The sequence below is a fragment of the Anser brachyrhynchus genome, assembly GCF_964034855.1.
Source record: "Anser brachyrhynchus genome assembly, chromosome: 12".
NCBI classification, from domain to species: domain Eukaryota; kingdom Metazoa; phylum Chordata; class Aves; order Anseriformes; family Anatidae; genus Anser; species Anser brachyrhynchus.
Window position 1 is genome coordinate 11529727 of NC_137707.1, and position 22021 is coordinate 11551747.

At 59.3% G+C, this 22021-nt stretch overlaps 1 protein-coding gene across 19 annotated transcripts; it reads right to left on the bottom strand.

Annotated features, from left to right (window-relative positions):
• Positions 1 to 642: 642 nt before the first annotated feature.
• Positions 643 to 19662, bottom strand: KIFC3 (kinesin family member C3). 19 transcript variants are annotated; one of them, XM_080553119.1, is made up of 23 exons: positions 18407 to 19561; positions 17448 to 17565; positions 13108 to 13234; positions 12253 to 12712; positions 11575 to 11666; positions 11281 to 11477; positions 8202 to 8267; positions 7678 to 7821; positions 7355 to 7594; positions 6907 to 7080; positions 6583 to 6730; positions 6374 to 6504; positions 6155 to 6266; positions 5803 to 5984; positions 5594 to 5698; positions 5144 to 5274; positions 4215 to 4338; positions 3578 to 3707; positions 3265 to 3494; positions 2603 to 2737; positions 2408 to 2516; positions 2032 to 2060; positions 643 to 1238 (listed from the first exon to the last, which is right to left on the bottom strand). In XM_080553119.1, the coding sequence occupies exons 1-22, from the start codon at positions 18757 to 18759 to the stop codon at positions 2056 to 2058; spliced, it is 3513 nt and encodes a 1170-aa protein (XP_080409245.1). In that variant the 5' UTR covers positions 18760 to 19561; the 3' UTR covers positions 643 to 1238; positions 2032 to 2055. The 19 variants fall into 19 exon arrangements, with proteins under 19 accessions (XP_080409245.1, XP_080409244.1, XP_080409250.1 ...); XM_080553118.1 differs by having other exon boundaries at positions 643 to 1827; XM_080553124.1 differs by lacking the exon at positions 2032 to 2060 and adding an exon at positions 15332 to 15477 and having other exon boundaries at positions 643 to 1827; positions 18407 to 18512.
• Between the last annotated feature and the right edge of the window lie 2359 nt (positions 19663 to 22021).

Consider the following 22021-nt stretch of genomic DNA (forward strand, 5'->3'; position numbering starts at 1 on the left):
GTTGGGAGGCTGTGTTGAGTAAGTGGATACTGTGAGTAAGTGTTCACGCTCACCAGGTGTCTACCTGAAATGCTGTGGGAGGCTTTGCTCTGCTGGGTAGGTCCCAGCCCTAAGAGCAACATCAGCATTTGTGGATTGTCTTTCTCCCGGGCCTGATGAAGATCTCCTCCCCACCTGCTTTCCAGCAGGTTGCAGGGTAGTAGTGCACAGGTTAGGTGCTGCCTCCAAGCTTGTATGGCACTTTGTGCTTTTTCTGTGAAGCTATTAAGCCAGGTGCTAGTGTTTGAGGGAGGAGATCCGCTTCCAGGTGTATATATAGGAGCCAGCAGTAAAGCTGATAGTTCATCCATCCAACCATGGTCAAGTTTTAAGAAGACTGAAGGGCCTGACCAGCAGTTAAATACTAAATCTCTCACTAACTAAAGGAGGCTGATAGCAGCAATTTTTTTTTTTTATTTTTTTAGCCTTGCTGCCAGGCTTGAGCTGTTCCTGTCTGCCCTAAAACAGGTGGAAGAGGAGGGAGTTAATGGGTTTTTCCAGCAGAGCACCAAAGGAGATGCTGCAGGACTAGGGAGGGAGCAAGCGCCCTCACAGAACAAGGCTCAAACACCTTCAAGGGAAATAACAGCAGCACAAGAGGACTGGCTTTAACAGTTTAATATAAGTTTTGTTATAAAACATGTTTTGTTTTGTTTTTTAAATTAAAATACATAGAAAAATCTACTCTTACAAAAGACTAGATTTATTTCCCCCCCCAACTTTTTTTTTTTTTTTTAAGATTACAGTGTGGAAGTGTGACAGCAGATGGCCATGGCAGGAAGGATCCAGTCAGGTGTTTGCTGGAGAAGAAAGTGACCTGGGGCTGGCTGTCCCAGGAGGGGTGCAGGCTCTTGTGCTGCCTCCCCCCTGACCCCACCAGCTGCTGTCACGACACGTAAGCTAATAAGTCTGGGCTGGAGGTTTGTTTCGCACTTGTTTCTCATTCCACGACCATGTAAACGGGATATAAATATTTCAAACGCTTTCACCTTGACCACACTGTGATCGCTGTTGAGAAGACAACTGTTAAATAACTTTACAATAGCTTCCTTCAAGACTGCTAAGACCACACAGCTGCCACAAAACACGGGCAGACCCGCGCCTGCTCTTCCCTCCGTCTGGAGCTTCCCAGGGTGGGCCAGCATGGGACCCCAGCAGTTCAGCACACGCACGGCCCTTTGTGCAACAGGGCTTGAAACCTATGGGGAAAGGAGTTGCTGGGCTTTTTCTAGCTTCAAATATGGGAAGTGCTGCTCCAGAAGATGCTGGGTGGGTGCCTGGCCGTAACATGAAGCAGGGCAGAACCTTGTTTCTGGGAGGCCAAGCACAGCCAAGCGCACCCCATGCCTCATTCTGTACCTCAGGACTGTGCCAGGCTCCTATAGCAGCAGCATCCCAGCTCGGTGAGGTGGGGACCACCCAGCTCCAGCTTGTGTGCAGTTCTGATCCCTCCAGCCAGATAGCACAGCTGTCCCAAAAAAGCTGGAGAGGTGGAGGGAGCACCCAGCAGCTTCCCACTCCCGATCCTGGCTAAAAGCATCCGTCCAGCAAGAAAGAAGTCACAGAGCTGCGTGTCTCATGGGAAGAGGTGCCATGGCAGGAAGGGATGCCACTACCCCCCCGGTCACGGATCCTGGTGGGTCCGGGGCACTGAGGTGGGCGAGGGGAGCGCACCAAAGCCTTCACCCTCTGCAGCCAGCAGACAGCTCTCCAGCAAGCAGCCCAGTCTTGTAGCGGGCCTGGTGCTAGAAGCCAGCACCTGTCACACAGGGACTGGCCTCAGCTTCCCTGGGGGGAGACAGACACGCGAGGGTCACGCCAGGCCAAGGGCACGGCCATCACAGCCCAAGCCCAAGCCCTCGCCAGCGGTGTTTCGGCAGGCCCCGCGTGAGCTGGTCCCGCGAGCGTCCCTGCAAGTGGTGCAGCCCAGCACACCTGCCCTTGCAAGGCCGAAGCAGAGCCCTCCACCGGCTCCCAGGCACATACACTCACCTGGCAGCCACAGCTGCCCCTAATTCAGGCTGAAATTGAAGGGAAGAGAGGTTTAGCTGGGGGCACTGCTACTGCCCCACAACATCACTGCCCCGGGTGTCCCACATGCAGCCAGAGCTGCCCGCAGAGGCTTTGCAACCCTGCACTGCCCTGTGCTGTGACAGGGTGCTCTTGGGGAAGTCCAAACCAGGCTCCTGACAGCTAATTAGCCATCAGTTAACGAGCTGATTACAGATCAGCTAGCTCCACTACACAGGCTTTGACTGCCAGCAGCTGGCTGGGACGAGGCTGGTGGTGGGGAGCGTCCTCTGCCAGAGGGATGCTGGTCAGGAGCAGCAGGGATGTGGAGCTGGGGCCGAGATGCCCCACCACCCACCTGAGGTCTGGAGCTTCCTGCGGATGGAGGTAGCACGGCCACTGGGTGGCCCTGGGCTGGGCGACGCATGGCCCCGGCTGGAGGATATTGCAGTCCCCGGCACGTCCCCCTGGGGAGAAGACGAGACATGGCCATCGGTCAGGTCGTGCTTCAGGGGCAGCCAGAGAGGAAGGGTGCCAGCAGCACCTTGGTTACCTCCAGCTGCTCCTGGCTGGGCCAGGACGCCAGCTCAGCCTTGCGAGAGATGGGGCCGAGCTCCACAGAGCGAACCCTCTCGGCGAACTTCAGGGAACACAGCGTCTCGCTGGTGTTCTTCTCGGCGGGGGAGACCTGCAGCCAGCAGGAGCAGCAGCGTGTCACCCCACTAGCCACCCACACTCCTCCCAGGCTCTCCTGCCCCAGCTCTCGAGCATGGCAAATGCCACGAATGGCGGGGTCGTGCTATTATTAACCTGCCGCTCCTGAGACAGCCCTGTGCATCTGCACCCGAGCTATCATCTCAGCCAGACATATATCCCTGTCACCAACTGCCCCTGCTTTAGGGATAGCCAAGAAAACTACAGCAGGTGGCAGCAGTTCATGCATCCCCCAACTGTGCTTGGTGCGGCTGCAGGCAGTCATAGGGGCTGGGGGCAGAGGGCAAGGATGGAGCTACCAGAGCCCAGAGCCCTCCTGGCAAGAGGGGACAGGGAAACTCCTACACGGCAGGCCATGCTGATAGGATGGCACGTGCATTCCCACAGGGAGGGAGGGATCAGGCCCAGCAGCAAGAAAAGGTGAGCCCCGTCCCCAGCAGGGTGAAACTGCTCCAATCAGCTGATTTCCATGCCACGCATGCCCTGGTCCCCAGCCCCTACCTGCACCATCATGAGGGTCTTGCTGTCCCCGCTGAGCGAGTCCTGCAGCAGGTAGGTCAGCTTGGAGTTGCGGAAGGGCACGTGGCCCTGCCGGGAGCGCAGGGCATAGATCACGTCCCCCAGTGCTGATAGCGACTTGTTGATGTACTGCGCCTCGCGGAGCCGGCTGCCCTCTGCGCCTGACCGCCCGACACGCTCCGAGCCGGCCAGGTCCACCAGGTTCAGCTTCCCTGGGAGCACAGAGCCGCACCACAGCTTTTGACGGTGCTGCCGGCCCCTGCCCAGATGCCCCGGTGACGGGTCCAGTACCCACCTGTGGTGCGCAGCCCCGTGCTGCGGTCGAGGCCGTGGACCGTGACGATGAGGAGAGCATGAGAGCGGGAGCTGTGCTCGTTCAGGTTGGTGCACTCCGTCACCCGCTTGACATGGCCAAACTCAAAGACCTTGGGGGAGAGAGGCGGTCAGGCCGGGCCTGCCCCAAGCCCCTCACAGCCCCTGCAGCTGCCACCGCCTCCAGAGAGCTCTGAAAGGTGCCTAAGTCCATCAGGGTGATGAGTGCTCCTCCGGCCTCAACCCCAGTGATGCATTGGAGGCAGGTGGTGAATGGCAGCCAGGGCGAACCAGTGGTGGTTGGTATCCCGCTAATCCCCCCCCAGCCACCCAGGCCCCACATATTTATTTTTAACACCCCTTCAACTCATGCAAAGAGCTGCTGCTCGTCTCATGGCAGGGTGTCGGCTGTATCCCACCCAGGGGTCTATTCTGGGCTCTTTCACTCCCCAGCACTTTGGAAATGCTTCTGAACCTGGGGTAACACCATACAGACCCCGGCAGAGCTTCCAGCTCCCTCCTGGTGTTGCCGTGAACCCAGCGGCAAATGCTAGCACGCCCTGAAGCCATCCTAAGGGGGGCTGCGCAGTAACTTGGTGCCACCCTCCTGCTCCCCTCACCTTGTTGATGTCCTCCACGCTCTGCACCCTGAACTCGGTCAGCCCGGGCACATAGAGCTGCCCACTGCCATCAGGGCACAGCTTGATCTCCAGCTTCTCCTGGGGCTCCTTCCCCAGCAGGTCCCTGGGAAGGGAGCACCCATTACTGCCCCGCAGGCATGTCCCCCTCCACCCCCCGCTGTGTGCCACTCTGCACGCGCACCTGCATTGCCAGTGCCCCCAGTACCCTGTTCCAGCCCTGCGGGAGCCACTTCCAGCTCTGACAGAGCCACTTCCTCCTGGGATATTTCACAGCCAATTTATAGACCTCATCTCTCCCTGTCCCCACTGCTTTCCTGTGTGCCCGCTAGGTATGTGACGTGGAGCAGATGCGCGCTTGGGGCATCTTCGCTAGGGCCGTTGCTGGTCCCCGAGACGCTAGCGAGCACCAGCGGCTGCTGCCATCACCCCCCGCAGCTCCCAGCTTCCTCCCACTGTCAGCATCCAGGCAGGGCCGCGGGCAGGGAAGGAAAATGTTTCTCATTCTCTCAGCTCCCAGTGTGCAGTTTCTAAATATAACAGCCAGAGGCTGGGGAGCCAGGGGCACGGGGGAGGTGTTTCAAACCCGCCGGAGGAAGACAAGGCAGGAGTCAGAGCCAGAGGGAGCCCATATAAGCAGAAGGAGCTCAAGGGAGAGGGAGCTGGGAGTGGTCCCAGACAAGCTCTTTGAACGAGTGGCATGCACTGGGGAAAATAAATAAATAAATAAAAATCCTTACATGGCCAAATCCAGGGCCTAAGGCCCTGAGACTAAGATGCGCAGCCAAGGCAGAGCTGGCTCCCAAGCGCCGTGCCCGTGCCCCGTGGAGGTAAAGAACCGCGCAGCACGGCACCCCCCAGCAGAAAACTTCCAGCTGCCTGAGCCCCCGGCCCACCAGCTCCCGGCGTACCTGAGCGCCTCGTTGTAAATCTCAGCCACGCTGACGGTGATGGCGTAGTCCCAGTCAGATGCCTTGCTCCGCACCTCAGAGAAGAGCAGCTGCAGGGCCCGCTGGTTGATCCCCGGGTTTGCAGAGGTTCCCTGATAAATTGGGCAAGAAAGGGGGGGGAAGAAACAACCCGTTGTGTGTTTTTTTTTTTTTTTTAAGATGCGGCAAAGCAGAAGTAAAGCGCAGAAGCTGCAGCAACAGCCACTCTGAGCTGGGGCTGCAGAGACCACGCAGGGCACGGGCAGAGCTGGGGCAAGGTGGGGAGCCTCCGTGTGGTCACGTCCCCGATTCACCCCAGGACTGATCTAATGCCCAGCCTGGGTAAGCGAGGGCACCGAGACGCAGGGCACAGAGGGCAACGTGGGACAGGAAACCGAGGAAGAAGAGGAAGACAAAGCCAGGCAAAGTCACCTCCATTGTGTACGTTTTTCCTGCCCCTGTCTGTCCATAGGCAAATATGCAGACATTGTAGCCATCAATGCAGGAAGTAACCAGGGCCTGAACCTCTTGAAACACCTGTGGTGGACCAGGGAGCATTAAGGAGAAGTTGTCCACATCCCTCCGAGGTGTCAGAGCTGCCACTGACAGCAGCACGTGGGCGCAGAGGTGACAGCACCCACCTCCTCCTGGGACGCCTGTGGTGGAAAGACCTTGTCCAGCTCAAAGGACACCTGCTTCCCCTTGTGCAGGAGGTGAAGGACGGCATCATCGTTGGCATCGAACGTCACCGCATTGGCTGCCTCCGGACCCTCACCGTCCTCCTTAGTGATGGGACGGACCCGACCGAAGACGCGGATGTTTCCTTGGCGGGGAGCAGAGACAGCGTTGGCCCCGGTGCACCTCATTGCCCCGCAACACCCGGAGATGCCACCGAACACTGGGTGGGACGAGCACCACCTCACCCGGCATCTTCCCGAGGCCACCGGGGTGGGGTGCAGGCCCCCTGCCAGGATCAGCCACCTCCCCATGCACCTTTCAGCCGCACCAGCTCATTGTGGCACTTCTTGCGGAGCTGCAGCTCTCGACGGTACTTCCGCAGCAGCTCCCGGTTGGTGTTGTTCACCTCCTCGATGGCCTGGCCGATCTGGGTGCGAGGGCGGCGGCTCAGCAACCCCCTTGCACTCCCACTGCTCCGCGTGGGGAGTGGAGACAGGGTGTGGAGGGGGGCAGCAGGGCCAACCCTGAGCTCACCTCAGCCCTGGCGCTCCGCAGGGTCTCCTGGAGGAGCAGGGGGAAGTCCCGGACCTGCCTCTTCAGGCTGTTGTAGTCATGGGTGAGGGTACGCAGCGCTGGCTGCAGCGTCAGCAGGTTGGTCCGGACACCTGTGGGCACAACCCGAGCGCGGGTGATGATGGGTGGCCCCAGCCCCACGAACCCCACAAGCCCAATGCCCTCCTCACCTGCCAGGTTTTCGTGCACCGCCTTCATCTCCACTTGGGCGCGGGAAAACGCCTCTTCAATGGCACGGTTTTTCTCATCCTCCATTGCCTGCATCTCCTCCAGCATCTGCCCGTGGGCCCGCTCCAGCTCAGACTCGTACATTGCAATCTGGGACGGGGGTTGGTAGGGTGATGCCAGTGATGCACCCACTGCTGCACCACACAGCCCACCACAGCATGGCATGCTCAGGCACCCAGCCAAGGTGAAGCATGATGCAGGCAGGTGTTGCAGTGGCTTCACGTCTGGTTTACAACCGTTGCACTGCTACGGTTGGCTACCCATACCTGGGCCCGGAGCTGAGCTGCTGTCTTCTGGGAGCTCTGCAGCTGCTGCTCCATCTCCTTCAGCACCTGCCTCTGCATCCCCACCTGCTCCTGCAGGTACTGGTTTCGGGACTGGCTCTCTGACAAGGCCTGCTTCGCCTTGGTTGACTCCACCTCCACTGTCTTGATGATGTACTGAGGGAAACCACCCGGAGACGCTGCGCCAAGGGCCAGGGCTGCCCGTCCAGCAGCACCTGAGGGCCGGGACAGAGCCGGCATTGCCCCCGTAGGGCTAATTTACAAGGAGGGCTGCACTTCAGAGCAGCACAGCACCACCAACGCGCTCAGGCCAGGTGGGATTGGCAGCACCCACCAGACCCAATTACACACCCAGCCTGTCTCCCCTTGCCCAGGCAGGAGACAGTCCCGGCCAGCTCGGGGAGCTGGTGCAGAGCCCCACACTGCTCACCTTTATCTGCTGGGGCTGGGACTTGAGGCTGGCGATGGTCTCCTGGCTGTCCCGCAGCCGCCGGCTGAGCCGCTCCTCCTCCTCGGCTCTCTCGGCCAGCGAGTCCTTGAGCCGCAGCTCCACCTCAGCCAGGCGGTTCGTCTTCTGCTGCACCTCCACGTCCAGCTCTGCCAGCTTGGCCCGTGCCTCCTCTGCCTCCCGCTGCAGCTGGGACAGCCGCTCCTGCAGCCCGGCGTTCTCCTAGTCCCGAGACAGCTCAGCTGAGGCCGCGGTGCCCACCGGCGCCCGCCGTCCCACCAGCACCGCCGCCACCAGGGACTCACTTGGAGGTGGGTGCAGCCCCTGCACTGTGCCTGCTGCCGCCGCAGCTCCCGCAGCTCCCCCTCACGTGCCTTCATCTCCTGCCGCAGGCGCTCGTTCTCGGCTGCCAGCAGGTCCCGGTGCTTCTCCAGGTCCGTGCCGCCCTGCTGGGGGGAGAGGTTGAGCCTGTGACAGGGAGCCCCCGTGGCTGGAGCCCCCGTGACCAGGGGGATTTCGCTGCATGCCATGGGGTGGTGGCAGGGAGCCTTTGCCAAAAGTGCCCCGGCGCTGCCAGTCGCGGCATTGCATCGGGAAGGAAGTCCCACAGAAACAAACAGCCCTCAATTTCTCTCTTTCTTTCGCATGTGTAAATGGCAGCAGGACCCACACTGCAGCTCATGGAGGGGTTCGGGCCATACAGTCGTGCTGCTGATCCGACCCCAGGTGCCGAGACCCCTTCCTCAGCTGGCACCTAATTCCGAAGACCTACCGCCCCAACCCCTGGGGACAAGGGGAACGCAACCAACCCCAACATCGGCGAGCTCACCAGCTCTGAGCGCAGCCTGCTGATTTCCTGGGCTTGGTCCAGGAGATTCGCCTTCAAGTTTTCAACCTGCCAACACAGGCCAGGTCAGCCAGGAGGGGACTTTTGCCGTTTCTTGGCTGCTTTCAGAGCAGCCCCCACGCTGCCAGCCCCCAGCCCTCTCCCACTCTGCTCTCTCGGGAGCGTTTTGCCTCCCAGGCTGCAGCACGGGGCAGAGCTGTGCCCCGGGCACACCGCTCCCACTGCCGGGTGCCAAAACGCGCAGCTGTCCCGCTCTGCTTCCCTGGGAAGGGTTTCTCCTCCAAATATCCTGCATCGCACCTTATGTGCACCCTAATTTTCTGCCTTGCTCTGAGTGCCTGATTCACATGAGCTGATTAAAACAAGCGTTAATGAAAGGCTTGCTTCTCAGTTATACCACAGGTATAATTTGTCCACATCGAGTATTAGCAGAAACCATTATTAAAAAAATAGCAACATCTTTTGAGAGAAAAAATAAAGACCTATTCACAACTGTGTTTAAAGAACCAGAAGGACCTTGTCCTGCCCTTGCAATACGGTTTTACTTTGCCTTCTCTTTTATTACTGTTTTTTCTTTCTAGGAAAGTTATCTTGAGAGCAAGAGGGAGCAGGAGCTCCCCCAGAAGCCTGTGTATCTCAGTCCAGTGGGAGGATGCTCCCCACCATGTCGTCACTTGATCTGCCTGTCATGTGGGGACCATCCTGCCCTCCCCCAAAAAAACAGGCAAATTTCAGAAAATCCTCATTTTTTTGTGCAGGGAAGCGGAGGTTTCCATCTCTCCCAGCTCTTTCCTCCCTGCTGCAGAAGGCAGAGAGGCTCCCGAAAAAATATCACTGCAGTTACTCATTAACTGCTGCAGTGAGCGCTTTGCAAAGCCAGTGGCCTTGCAGGAAGCTGCAGACTTTGTTTCAAGGGGTTTGCTGTGTGCTCTGTGCCTCACACCAGGGACCCATCCTCATCCCAGTACCCGAGAGCTGGCGGCTGCACCAACAGTGGAGCATCGCCACCTCCCCAAAACTTGCCCTGGGGGTGCCAGACCTGGCTGCACACTTCGCTGCTGTTGTCCCCCAGACTTCCAGTCAGTCCCCCTGAGCCTGGAAGAGGCAGCGAGGAGCCACCATGCTGCCAAATCCCCCGCCCAGAGAGCAGGAGGTTATTGCCTCATCTGAGTAACCAGCCTTCTCTAAACAACCAGGCCTCCACGGACCATAATTTAGAAACTGCTGATTTATAACAAATGCAAATGCGCTCACATTGTGCTGTAATTAATTATGATAAGTTATTAAGCCACTCCCTTGCGGAGACGGCAACACAGCCAGCTGCTGGAGAGCACCCCCCACGCAGCCCCGTGTGCCCGCAAAGGTGCTGCCAGCTCAGCTCGGCACCGGGCTGCTCCCTGCTGGAGCCGGGACCCCCGCAGGGACCTGGGACCCCCGCAGGGTGGCTGCTCCACGCCAGGGGAAGCAGAGCAAGCACCAAGCACAGCGGCACCATCTCGCCCGTCCTCACGGATTGAGTGGGAAAACCTGATTCCCATATTCGGTAAGCTGCATTATGAAGATATTTTAAAAGCATCAATGTCCTCATCTCAGCCCTCACTCCAGCGTCTCACATCCCTTTCCCACTGAAGTTCAACTGTGTTTGGGAGGGGAGGGATGAGGACACCACCCCTCCAGCTTGGGTGCATCACAAGGACACGCGCAGTGAGCAGCCTGCCCGCCACCCCAGGGCCGCTCTCCGTGCGTGCTCCCAGCCCCAGCACCGTGCCAGGCGCACACACAGAGCCGCCCTTCCAAAGACTCGCGGACAAATACATCTTTAAGAGCAAAAAAACCCAAGCCACAGAGCTGGGAAGGTGCTGGCCAGCAGCGCACCCAGCCATGGGCTGCCCAGCAGAAAGCTCATGCAGGTGAGGAGCTGCTCCCAGCACGAGCAGCACCCCAAGACACTCTGTCCCCTACCTCCTCGGACATCTCTGGACGTATCCTGCTCTCCGGAGATAACAGGGACTCCTTGGCTGTCAGATCCGGCCAGAGGCATGGCCCGGCCATCCCCGAGCCTTTGTAATCCAGTTTCGTGCTGTGCTTTGGCTGGCGTTTGCCCTGCACCGTGTGTCCCCGGCCCCACCAGCTGCCTCTCCTGCGCCAGTGAGCTAGCTGATGGAGGGCCGGATCCTGACGGTGCTCACGCTTGTGTCATGCAGACTATGCCAACCAGATCCAGGACAATTACATCCACCTTTTTGACACCAGTGGAACAAGCAAAACCTGACTATAATAGCTTCCACAACATCCACATGCAAATCCCTTTATTAGCAGCCCTGGATTTCAATCTCCCTGTAATGAGCAAGGTCCTTGCACCAAGAGCTGCGTCTGAACTGGCGCAGGAAATATTTAGGGGTCAGCTCACCGCCGCTGAGACAGGGTTTCTGCCCACAGAGGCATGGCAAGGATTTTGCACTGACTCAAATATTTTTACTCTCTGCTTGACACAATCTGATCCCTTCGCCACTTTCCTCATCTGAAGCATTCGACTCTGCCTTCACGGTCACTTCTCACTTCCTGACTTTTGAAAGTCACTAAAAGTAATCTGCTGGGTTGGTTTTACAAGCTTGTCCTGATGCAGATTTCTTGCAGTGGGGAGTCAGAGCTCTGCAGCTCCCCGGGCTGGCACAGCCCCCTCCTGCCAGGATGAGGCACCCCGAAGGAGCTGTAGGCACTTGCTGGCACCACCGCAGTGCCGCAGTAATACCAGTTAGGGGCTGCAAGCATTGCAAGCAAAGCACAGTGCAAGCACTGCAAGGAAGGCACAGCGCTGCTTGGCCAAGCGCTGGGCAGCCACAGAAGCTGCTGAGAAGCTCCTGACACCCAAATCATTGCCAACCATGTGAGCTGACCACAGCAGGGCCCTGCTGCTCACCCAGGCCCCAGGTGCATCTCTTGCCAAAGGTGCTGCCTCGGCTGGTGCACGCAAGAGCACCAAAAATCCTGCACTCCACCGAGTCGCGACCTGCAGCTGGAAACCCAGATCGTGCCCTCCACACCCCCAGCCATGCCATACCTGCCCTTGCAGCTGGACAGAGACGGCGAGCTCCTCGCTCTTCCGGGCAGCCAGTTTCTCCTGCAGAGCCAGCAGCTCCTCCTGCAGCCGCAGCTTCTCCTCCTGCAGGTGCGCCATGGATGCCACCACCTTCTGGATCACAGGGAAGGGACGTGGGGCCGGCAGGCTGGCGCGCTTCCCACTGCAAAACCTGCCCCCTGCAGTGGGAGCAAGCACAGGTGGGTTGGGAGCAGCCAGCCAGGGACTGCCTATGGGGAGGGACCGCCGTGGGTTGTGGTGGGGATGGGGACTCACAGGAGCACCGCGCGTCCAGGGTCTGCCTGTGCCACCATGCCGGCAAAGCTACACGAGTGTGACGGCACACTGGGAGCCAGAGCTGAGGGGTCCTGGGGGTAGGGAAGCAAACGCCAGCACACTGGCATTTCAGACAGAGGGATGTGGTGTTACGCTGAGATGAGCGACATCACGCTGAGATGAGCTCAGCGCACAGCTTAGACATGGTCACAGAGCGCACAGCACCAACCCCAGCTGGCTGGGCAAACAGCACGCCCCGCCACAAGGACCCTGAAACACGGCCGAGGCTCAAGGACTCCCCGCAGAGAAGGCAGGCAGGGACGAACCCTGCCTGGGAACCCCAGGCGAACCGCGCTTGGCATGTCCAGCAGCAGCTCCACTGATGCCCTCAGAGCACCCTGTGCCACAGCACAGAGCATCTGTCTGTGCCGCCCCTGAGGCTGCCGCGCGTGGACGTGCCGTGACCCAGCCCTGCTGCGTGATGACACGCTGCTGCCTCACACGGTTAACGACTGCTTTTACTACCGCGCTCTGAATCATCCTGCAGCACCACATCCTTTTTTTTTTTTTTTTCTGAATGAGCAGGTGCTGGTGGAAAAACAGTATGTGATCGTGTTATTAAAGACTGCATCATTATACACAAATATAATGGAAGCCAAATTAAAACTACACGGGCACCTTGAATGTCGACTCCAACACGCTGCTGCTGCAAAAGCATCTGTGGGAGCAGAGACAGCGGCCGGGTCCACATTACCTCTGCCACCAGCAGATGGATGGGTCCGAGCTTGGAGCCAGCAGCTAGAGGGCCATGGCCAGCTCCCTCTTGTTTTCCAACACACTTCGAAGTGCACTTGGAAAGAAAGACGTCTCCAGGCCTCTGCCCAATACCACTTCCATGCAGGCTCCCTTCCTCCTGCATCCCCTTCCCTTCCCACCAGCCGTCTGCCCACAGAGGGAGCCCGGCCACACCGGGGCCAGGCGCAGGAGCAGCTCCCAGGATGCGCCCCAACAAGCCCGGGCAATTCAGTCCTGATGGAGCGAGATGGGAAACCACGGGGATTAACCCATCCTGGCGCAGCCACGCCTGCTGCATGCACTTCCACAGCCGTTTCTCCCCAGCCATCGTCACCACAGTGCCCTGCAAAGCAGGAGTGGCCTTTACCTCGAGTTGGTGATGGGCAGGGAAGCCTGAGAGCCCCAGGGGTGCGCATGGGAACAAATGACCACATGGAAAAGAGAGAATGGGATGGGGAACAGCCCACGTTACTTTCTGACCCCAAATTTTCCTTACAAGAGAGGAAATAGCACTATTTTTGCTCCGTTGACCTGACTAAATAATCCATCGGGCACCTGGTGGCACCCAGCACGCAAGGTGCTGGCTGGTGTTGGATCGGCATCGAGAGACAGCCCCCTCACCTGGGGAGCACTGCTGCGCTCCTGTTTGCACGCGGGATGGGGAGAGCCCCCCAACGTGTGTCCCCCCCAGCAGGCACACAGCCCTCTGCCCTGGCCACATCCCACGTGTCCCCTCACCGGCTTTCTCCAGGTTCATGGTGCAGGCTGCTTGCCCTGGCACGGTGGTGGCCAGCTCGTGGGGGGATGCTGGTGGCTCCTCCGTAGCCTCCGTCAGGGATGGGCACCAGCCCTTCTCCGGCAAGACCTGCATCCATGAGAAGAAACGGGCTCCTGTGACTCCTGTCCACCCCGTGCTGACCTCTCCATGCCATCCCACCAGGGCTGCCCCATCGCCCTGACCCTAAAACCTGGTACGCTCCCCAGGTGTGTGGTGGGGGCCCTGCTGAGGCACCCACTGGCAACCAGTGTTTCACTGAGTTTTTTGGGAGGCAAGAGCACAGACCGGGTGGCAGAGGACAGAAAAGTGGGACTGGTCATGCCAGGGAAAAGCCAAAGCCCTTGACTGCAGCAGGTAGTGTTGACCTACAGCTGCAGGCTGGGAGTACCTGTGACTGCAGCTAGGAGAGTCAAGCTGATAAGAAAGAGGGGGACAAAAACCAAATGTAAGCCAGAACTAGGTCAGCACAGCAAGTGAGTGCCAGGAGCAAAGCTCTGATTCCTCCAACCCCTCTGGCCTGACAGGGCTCGATGCAGGCTGGTTTCTCCATCCCTCTCCTGCTGCTTTGTCCCAGTCAGCTCCAGTGACCTGCTGTGGGTGTCCGGGACATCCCAGGACACCATCCCCTCAAGGGGATGTCAGTGTCAGGTGGCTGCAGTGATGCCTGGCCTTCCAAACCACTCACAGGTCCTCTCCCCATTGCTTGGGCACTGCAAAGCATCATTAGATTGTTCCACATCTCCACTCTCCCGAGTATTTTTGTCAAGATGAACTTATCAAGTTGCCTGCAGATCTGCCCATAAACAACTGTTTCCATCACCTTGATCATTCAGTTGTTGTCTATATTCTACATGGCCTTAGAAAAAGGCTGTGGCTTGCACACAGCATTGAACATGAAGTTCTGGGGCCTTTATGGAATATTGTGCCAGCCCACGCGAAGCACAAGCACCCCTGGGCTCTGCCCCAGCAGGTCACACTACACGTTCATTTCTCACTTGCAAGCCCTTGCTCATTTGCCACGAAGTGCCAGTGAGAGGCAACCCATGAGATGGAGCATGGCTTCCAGCTCTGATAAAACTGAGGAAGAAATCTGGAGGGGGATAGGGAAAAAGAATACAGGGAAGGTAAAAAAAAAAAAAAAAATCTGGGTCTATTGTACGAATCTGCATTCATTGGATTGCAGGAAAAAAAAATTTAATGCCTTCATTAAAAAAAGCTTTAGTGGAATGGATGCTTCTGCAAAGGTATGCCGCTGATCAGCTGAGCTTGCATTATTGTTCCCCTGTCCCGGTCAAAAGTTCCTTTTCTTACTTGTATCTTATCTAGGAGCACGTGGCATCACCTGCCAGTGAGCAACATCAAAGAAACACGTCTCGCCCTGGCAAATGCACCGCGGTGAATACTCATTACACACAACATGCTTCTGAAATGATTTAGGAGGCAGCAACAGCACTCAGGCAGGAGCCAAGACTGGAGCAGCTGCATTTCTGAGGTGTCTTTCACTTGAAGCTCCAGAAGGCTTCTGCTGGAGGGAATTCAAGTCTCATTCAAGGCCAGTGTGAGATAACAAGGTGTTTTCCTTCTTTTCAAAGGAGGAGAATTTAAATGAGTTGCCTGAAGTCCAAAATGAACTGGTGACAGCAACATAAACAGGGTCCTGGTGTCAGGACACCGTCCTCTGCCACTGCCTGCCCTCCATCTGCTCTCCTCTTCCTCCTCCTCCCGGCAAACACTGGCACTGGGCAGGCAGAGATCTCCCTCCTGCCTGGAGTTCTTCCAGCTACCTAGCCCAGGAACAGCACAGATGATGTTACTCTGGGTTTTTCCCCAGCATTTTCAATGCCTTCAGACTTTCCAGAGAGCTGGGACACTGTTTCCACACCACGTCCCTCACCAGCGCAACACGTGAGGACTAAAGCAAAGGGCCACAAGGAATTGTTCTGAAAAGGGCTGAGAGGGGGGAGCCTTCACACCGCCCCAAATGGCAGAGCTGCCACATACATCCACGCTCCCTGTGGAGCCAGGCAGGATGCGGGATGCATGCTCGTTTGCCAGGCCCAGCCAGGCGCAGGCTGTTGAGATGTCTGGGTGTCCATCCCTGCTGGGGAACCCACGCTAGTGGGGAGAGCTGCACATTTTTGAGATGTGTTTGCCCACCCCTGCACTGAATCAAGCACTTCTTACCTGGAGGGCCAGGCAGACACCGCGTGGGTTTGCAGAGTCTGACCAGCTCACACCAAAGATTTTACGCTGGACCAGCACAGGCAACAGAGGGACCTGGGCAGAGAACTCCTCTTCGCTCCCAGCGACGAGCACGTCCTGCCCGCGTCCTGAGACAGGGCAAAAAATTACCCAAGGGTGGACACCCCACAGGGACAGACACGGTCTGTCTGCCCCAGCCGTGCTCTGCCAGCCCAGCTCCCCCCTACCAGCCCGCACTGTACTGGAAAGGGGAGACCTGCACGGGTGCTCCCCGCAGCCACCTGTGGGGGACGGCGGCTGGGAGCCCCTCCAGGCTTGGCAGCCCCCACTGTGGGTGCTGGGTGGCAGGAGCTGGGCAGCGCCGAGCAGCCAGGCTCCTCGCTGGCTCCTTGCTGCATGTGCCTCTTGGAGAAAACAAGCGCCATAAAAGCCCTCAGTGATACTAAAAATGTTGGCAGCGTTAAATAGAGAAACGAGCCCTTCAGGGTAAGACTGGTTGCCAACAACTTGTACAGCAGTAATGGAGATTCAGGCTGTGTCCTCCTGCATCCTTACAGAGCTCTGCAGGGAAGACAGACCCAGGCAAGCTCCACTTTGCAGTGCCCCAGATGCCTGATCTGTCCTCTGCCAGCAGCCCCCCCAGGACACCAGGGACACCGGCATCCCCTTCCCATCTCTGCCCCTTGTCCAGTCACTTGGCTTCCTGTGACGCTATCTCTGAAAAGCTGCCAAACCCAGTTTGCATCACCAAAACCGGACAGACGGACCCTGCCAGGGTGAGCTCACTCCACTGCCCCCAATGTTTTTTTATTTGTCATGCAACCAAGCCCAAGAGGAGGCACGGTGGCAGTGTTTGAGTCAATCAGAAGGAAAACAAGATCTCAAGGAGTGGTTTTTTTTGCTGTCCGTGTGCTCATCTGCTACAGGAAAAGTGACTGGCAAGGACTAAGCCACGGCAAGGCCATGGTGCTGAGGCCAGGGGAAGGGAATCTCTTCAAATACCCTGGGGACCCTGCGCACCCACAGCAGGGTACTCCCGGGAGTGAAGAGAGCCCCGAGCCAAAACCACGTGCCAGCATCCTCCCACCCACCAGCCTCAAGCACCCCTGCTGCAGGCAGCCAAACAGCTTCTCCGGCTGGCAGGAAAAAATCAGGTAAAACCCCACTAATGCAGTTTCTCCCCTAAAATCATCAGGAGGCACTTGGGCCGCAGCTGGAAGCAGTGTCTGGATGGAGAAGTGCTTGGCCTTTCAGTTCATCAGTCTGCACTTCATCTTTGTCTCTAATTAGCCATAACACTTCATCCATGCTGTGAGAACTGAGCATTTCAAAAGTGCTTGCAGATGCCCAGACAAAAGGCAAAGGCACGCGCTGAGCTCACGTCCCTGCCTTCGGCCAGGCACGGGCAGAGGCAGCCGCAGCCAGCGCTCACGGGAAGGACGAGGAGCCCCACGTCCAGCACCTCGATGCCCCGACGGGCACGGCCGCGGCCGTCCCAGCAGCATCCCTGCGCCCTCGAGCAAGCGGTGCCCGGCTAAACCACCGCCAGCGCTCCGCAGCACAAAGCCCTGAGGACGCGGGCGTTTCAGCCCCTTTGGGGAAAGCCAGGACCACGGCATGGGAAGAGCTGTCGCTGACGGTGGCTGCAGGCCCCGGCACGCAGCCGCCCGCCTGCACGGTGGCTCAGCTTTTCGGGGAGCGAGCGTCGGGCCGAACTCACCTACGTGGTCTGCGCGCCGCGGGGGCACGGCGAGCCCTTCCAAGGAGGCGAGCCGAAGGCTGAGCTGGGGCCCTGCACGTTTCCCGCCGTGTTTTGCCCCTGTCTCTTTCTTACATTTTAACCACTAACCTTTCCGCCCGGGCTTCCTACTGGCGGGCCGGGAGGGAACCGAGGCACCCCTCCGCTCGCCCTCTGCCGTGCCGAAAGCTCGCGCCCGCTTCCGAGCCCGTTTCTCAACCCCCCCGGCCCCAGCCAGAAAGCAATGTGAAAAATGCAGGCTCGCTGCTTCCCGGCCTCTCCTTGCCCGAGCGTGAGAGCGGGCGGGGGCGCGGGCGGGCCGAGCCCGGCGGGCAGGGCGAGCGGCGGCGCGGCACTCACCGTCTGGCCGAGGGTCCCGCTTCCACGCAGCTCCCGCGGAGGCGGCGGGTCCCGGAGCCCAGCTCCTGCGGGCTGCGAGCATGGCACGGGGGTCCCGAGCACTGCGGCACCGCGGCGCCTGCGGGGAAGCGCGAGGAAATCCGGCTCGGGCTGCCCGCGGCTCCGGCCGCAGGTACCCCGAAAGCCCAGGGGACAGCGCCGGAGCGAGCCCGGGAAGCGGTAACGTCCCCGCCGCTTCCCAGCCCCGTGCCGGGTTGCCTCGGTGCGGATCTCACTCCTGGGGACGCTGCACGGAAAGCCCCGGGCTCGCCGAGCGCACCCAGCGGACGTTACATAAACCGTGCCTGTAATTAACGTGCTCCGCTCCGCACCCCTTCCAGGCCGCCCGGGCTTTGCTTTGTTTTAAACTCCGGGACTACGGGCAGCCCCGGCAGCCCCCCCCCCCCCCCGCGCCGCCCCAGCCGCCGCCCTGCCCCAGCCGCTGCGGAGCCGCACCGGGAGCACCGGGAGCCCCGGGAGCCCCGGGAGCACCGGGAGCACCGGGAGCCCCGGGAGCACCGGGAGCACCGGGCCGCAGGAGGCCCCCAGACCCGGTGCCGGCGGCGCTGCCCACCGCTGGCTAACGGGGAACCGAGCTGGGCGCTCCTCAGCCCCGCAGACAAAGGAATGCTCGGCCCGGCCCGGCTCGGCTCGGCCCCCCGCCGCTACCGGTGCCGCTGCCGGTGCCGCTGCCGGTGCCGCCCCGCGGGGCCGCTCACCGGGCGCGGGGTGCCGGCGGGACGCCCCCTCCCGCTCCCGCTCCCGCTCCCAGCCCCGTCCCCGCCCTCCCGGGCACTCGGGCGACGGAAGCGGCGAGCTCCGCCCCGGTGCTCGTTGCCGCGGCAACCCCTGAAGCCCCCCCCCCCGGGACGGGCGGCGGGGACGGGACCTTCCCACCCCCCCCCGCCCCCGGGGCGCACCGGCAGCCCCGGCCCCGAGCCCTCGGCCTGTCCCCGGCGCCGCGGGGCCGCCCCGGCCGCGAAGGGCGCGGCCCCAGGCTGCGGTGGAACGGGCTCGGAAGGAGCAGCCGGGCTGTGAGCGGAAAATAAATGCGGCTCCCCCGCCGGCCTCGCAGGCCCGAGGTCCCCGGGAGGTGCCCGGTGCCGGTGCTGCCCCCGCCGCCAGCCCCCAGCGGTGCCCCGAGGACTTGGATTTCAAGGGGAAAAAATCCAGCTTCTAACCCGTGGGTGTACGGAAAGAGGCGTGATGTGCCCCGAGACCCCTCGGCAGGCCCAGCTGTCAGAAAGTGAATAAAAAGTTCTGCTTTAGCCATCTTTATACACGTTTCTGGTGTGAGATTTGTATCTACCTGTCCGTATAGCGCATAGGATTATCATGTTAATGCCTGATTTGGGAGATGCGTGTTACTCGTGACTCATTAATGGTAATTAACTGGCAATACCAGATATTCCCCGCAGCAGGACGCAGCCATGGTCACTTCGTGCCGATGGCCTGTGCCAGCAGCAGCCCCGCACTGCCCCACGCCGCCGTCTGCCTCCCCAGCGCACCGCGGCACACCAAGTCACCATTGCGCCCCAAAATCCGTGGGCCCTGCGCTGGCCTCTCCCCGCGCCCAGTGCCTGGGACCCTGCTGAGGGTGGGCTGCTGGCCCGGGCTGGGTGCCGAGCAGGAGCAGGGGCACGGGGGTGCTGTGGTGGCAGCGTCCCTCACAGGTCTGGGCGGGCAAAGTGCCCATGGAGCCCAGGGGGATGGAAGCAGGGAGGCGTTTTGTCACAGCCCTGCACTGCCGGAGAGGGGAACGCTGCTCCGCCCGGCACTGGGAAGCAAGGGGTGAGCTCTTGTTGTGCCAGGAGATCGAGCAGACATCCTCCACCTCCCATGCTGCTGTGCTAAATTGTAGTATTTCACATGTCTGGGCGCTTTTGGAGCAGGGTTTGGCCTCATCCCTTCATGGCTCCATCCCGGCACCACCCTCTTGGGCTTCCGCCCCTGGCAGCACCACGAGGCAGGCTGCCCCAGCCCGGGGATGGGAACAGCGGGACCGCTGGTGGGGCCAGGCCGCGCTGTGAGAGACATCTTGGCTCAGCGCTGCCACCGCCGATCCTGGCGCTGCCTCCACCTCTGTGCTGCAGATGCCTGCGCAGAGTGCAGAAGGAAAAAAAACAGGGAAAACCTCCCAGCCGCTGCAAAGCGGTGCCTCCCATTTCCTTCAGCTGAGCTTTATTCGTGTTCCCAGCGCAGCGCCCTCGGAGTGGGCACGTGTGTGTGTCCAGGTGTGTGCACATGTGCTCACACGCTTGTGCACACGCACGTACAGATGCGCACATACGAGCCCCCAGCAGCGCAGTGGGTGAGGTGCAACGCAGCGCTGAGCAAAGGCTCTGCACTCCCCCACACCCTCCCTCGCTGCCAGCTGCAGCAGAGCCGAGCATCCCCTGCTCTGTCTGTCTGTCTCCACCGAGCTGGGGGGCATGTGGCCACCACCCCAAGCCCCGTGGAAGGCTGTCACGCGTTGCTCTGTGCTGCTGTGCTGCAAGCCCAGGGACAAGAGAATATTAATTAGGAGCACATATTACTGATTTCGTTGGAAGCGATTTGCAAAGCAGTGCAGGTAATTAAAGGGGTTGCTGAGCTAAACAGGATACGCTTGCTCAGGAGGCTCTGGGGAAGGCTGAAGGGGGGCAGTGCTCAGGCAACGCTGGGTGCATTCCCCCAGTGCTGCCTCACCTGCATTTCCTTCAGATAGAGCTGGGATGGGCGATGGGCTGGACTTGGGACTGCTCAGCACCCTCTGGTTGCTAATTGCGAAAGAAACATGCAGACTAGGCTAAGGCACAGCAAGTCTGTTGCCAGCAGAGTGAAAGTAACTCATGTAAATCATATGCAGCATGCACAGCCTTGTCATGAATACTAAATCTGAAGAGACGAGGAACAATTAGTTGTGATGATTTGCATAAATATACTGTTATCTGTGCAGTTCCTTCGTCTGGTTTGGCGATAATATTGACAGACGAAAAGTTACTTTATACATTCCAATAGCAACTGTAATTCCATCTTGTCATTGACTTAATTTATGAGCTGTAAGGGTAAAATAATGTTTATGTAAATCACTTTAACCAGTAAGTAATTTCCTGCCTTTTGAATGCGTCAGGTTTTTAATGGTATTGCAATTATGCAATGCACATAAGTTGTATCAATTACATTAAATAAGTCTAAATTAACAAGACATATCTGTGAATTTCCCCAGTTCAGAAAAATAACTCAGTGAATAAGCATGTAGCAAAATCTGAAATGGTGTTTTGTACCAGCAGCAACATTCAAAATGTCAGCTGCTGGCACTAAAAAGCTGCCCCCACCATCCTGGGGCCAGTTTTAAGAGGGGAAGGTGAGGCCCAGAGGCCCCGTGCACCAGTGACAAGTCCTGGTGTATGTGCCAGTCAGATAAAGCTCAGCCTGAAGGGGAATGTTATTTGGGGCTGAACTCTTAAAAAGCCAGCCTACATTCAGCAGCCTTTGTAGGGCTCTTCCCTTTGAGATCCCGCCATCGCGGTACAGGCACGTTCACCACCCTGCAGCTGGGGTGTCGTGAGCGTGGTGGAGGATGCCATGTGGCATCGTATTTTCTGATAGCAGGGGACTCCTGCGCAGGGCTGCTCGTCACATGCCACCACCAGCAAACGATAAGGCCGTGCACGTTTCTGTGTGCTCCAAGGACACCTCCAAGGCGATGTCCTTCCCAGAGCTGTGGCCGCACGGCTCTCTCTGCTCCCGCGGGGCTGAGGAGTGAGACCAATGCTACTAACCTGCTCACGCCTGCCAGGCTCTGTGCTCACAGGAATTTTTACTGTAAATACAGATGTGTCCATAAAACCAGGGTGGCCCCAGGGTCAGCGACATCTGTGTGGGATCAAGAAACGTGGCCATTCGGGGCTGGACAGACACTGGCAGCACAGTAACAGCTCTGCTTCCGCCAGCTGCGAGGCTAGGTGGTTCAGGGGACCGCAGATTGTGGGGAGCCCTGTGGGTAGAGGCAGCCGTGCGGCCAGCCCCTGTGCCCCTCTGTGGGGCTGCGGCTGCGCTGGCCTGAGTTGCCCAGCGAGACTCTGACCTCTTGTCGCCTCTCACGCCTCTGGTTTCCCAGCCAGCACCTGAGCAAGCCCCTGCTGACAACACCACTGAAGGCATTTTTAGAAACACCGCTTTGCAGGCAGGCAGGGGAACCATGGCAAACATCAGGACCGGCAGCGAGCAGCGCCCTCCTGCCTGCCCGGCAGGTAGCAGGGAGGCTCGATTTATCGATAGCCGTCAGCCCTAAATCAGTGCCCAGCAGCTCACTGTGGGGCACGCCGTGGTGGGAGGGCGACCTAAGCGCTCCCAGCCATGGGAGCTTGCCAAGGGTGCCACAGGGACGGGCAGACGTTGTTCAGCTGTGCTGGGTTTGGGTCGTGCAACATGAGCAGCTCGAGGACGTGCTGTGGTGTGTCGGGAAGCTCTGGCTTGCTCACTTGTGCAGCTAGTCACAGCGTGGCCACAGCTCTGAGCAGCACACAGGTGAGCGCTCCCTTTGCTTTCTC

Bases quoted from the DNA above. Each gene is read 5' to 3' on its own strand.
- KIFC3 (XM_080553106.1), bottom strand. From the start codon at position 18,759: ATGGCTAAAGCAGAACTTTTTATTCACTTTCTGACAGCTGGGCCTGCC. The intron at 7,822-8,201 runs GTGAGCTCGCCG...CTCTCCCCCCAG, and splicing joins GCAGGCTGCGCTCAGAGCTG to CAGGGCGGCACGGACCTGGA. The intron at 7,081-7,354 runs GTGAGCAGTGTG...GGTTTCCCTCAG, and splicing joins CCCAGCCCCAGCAGATAAAG to TACATCATCAAGACAGTGGA.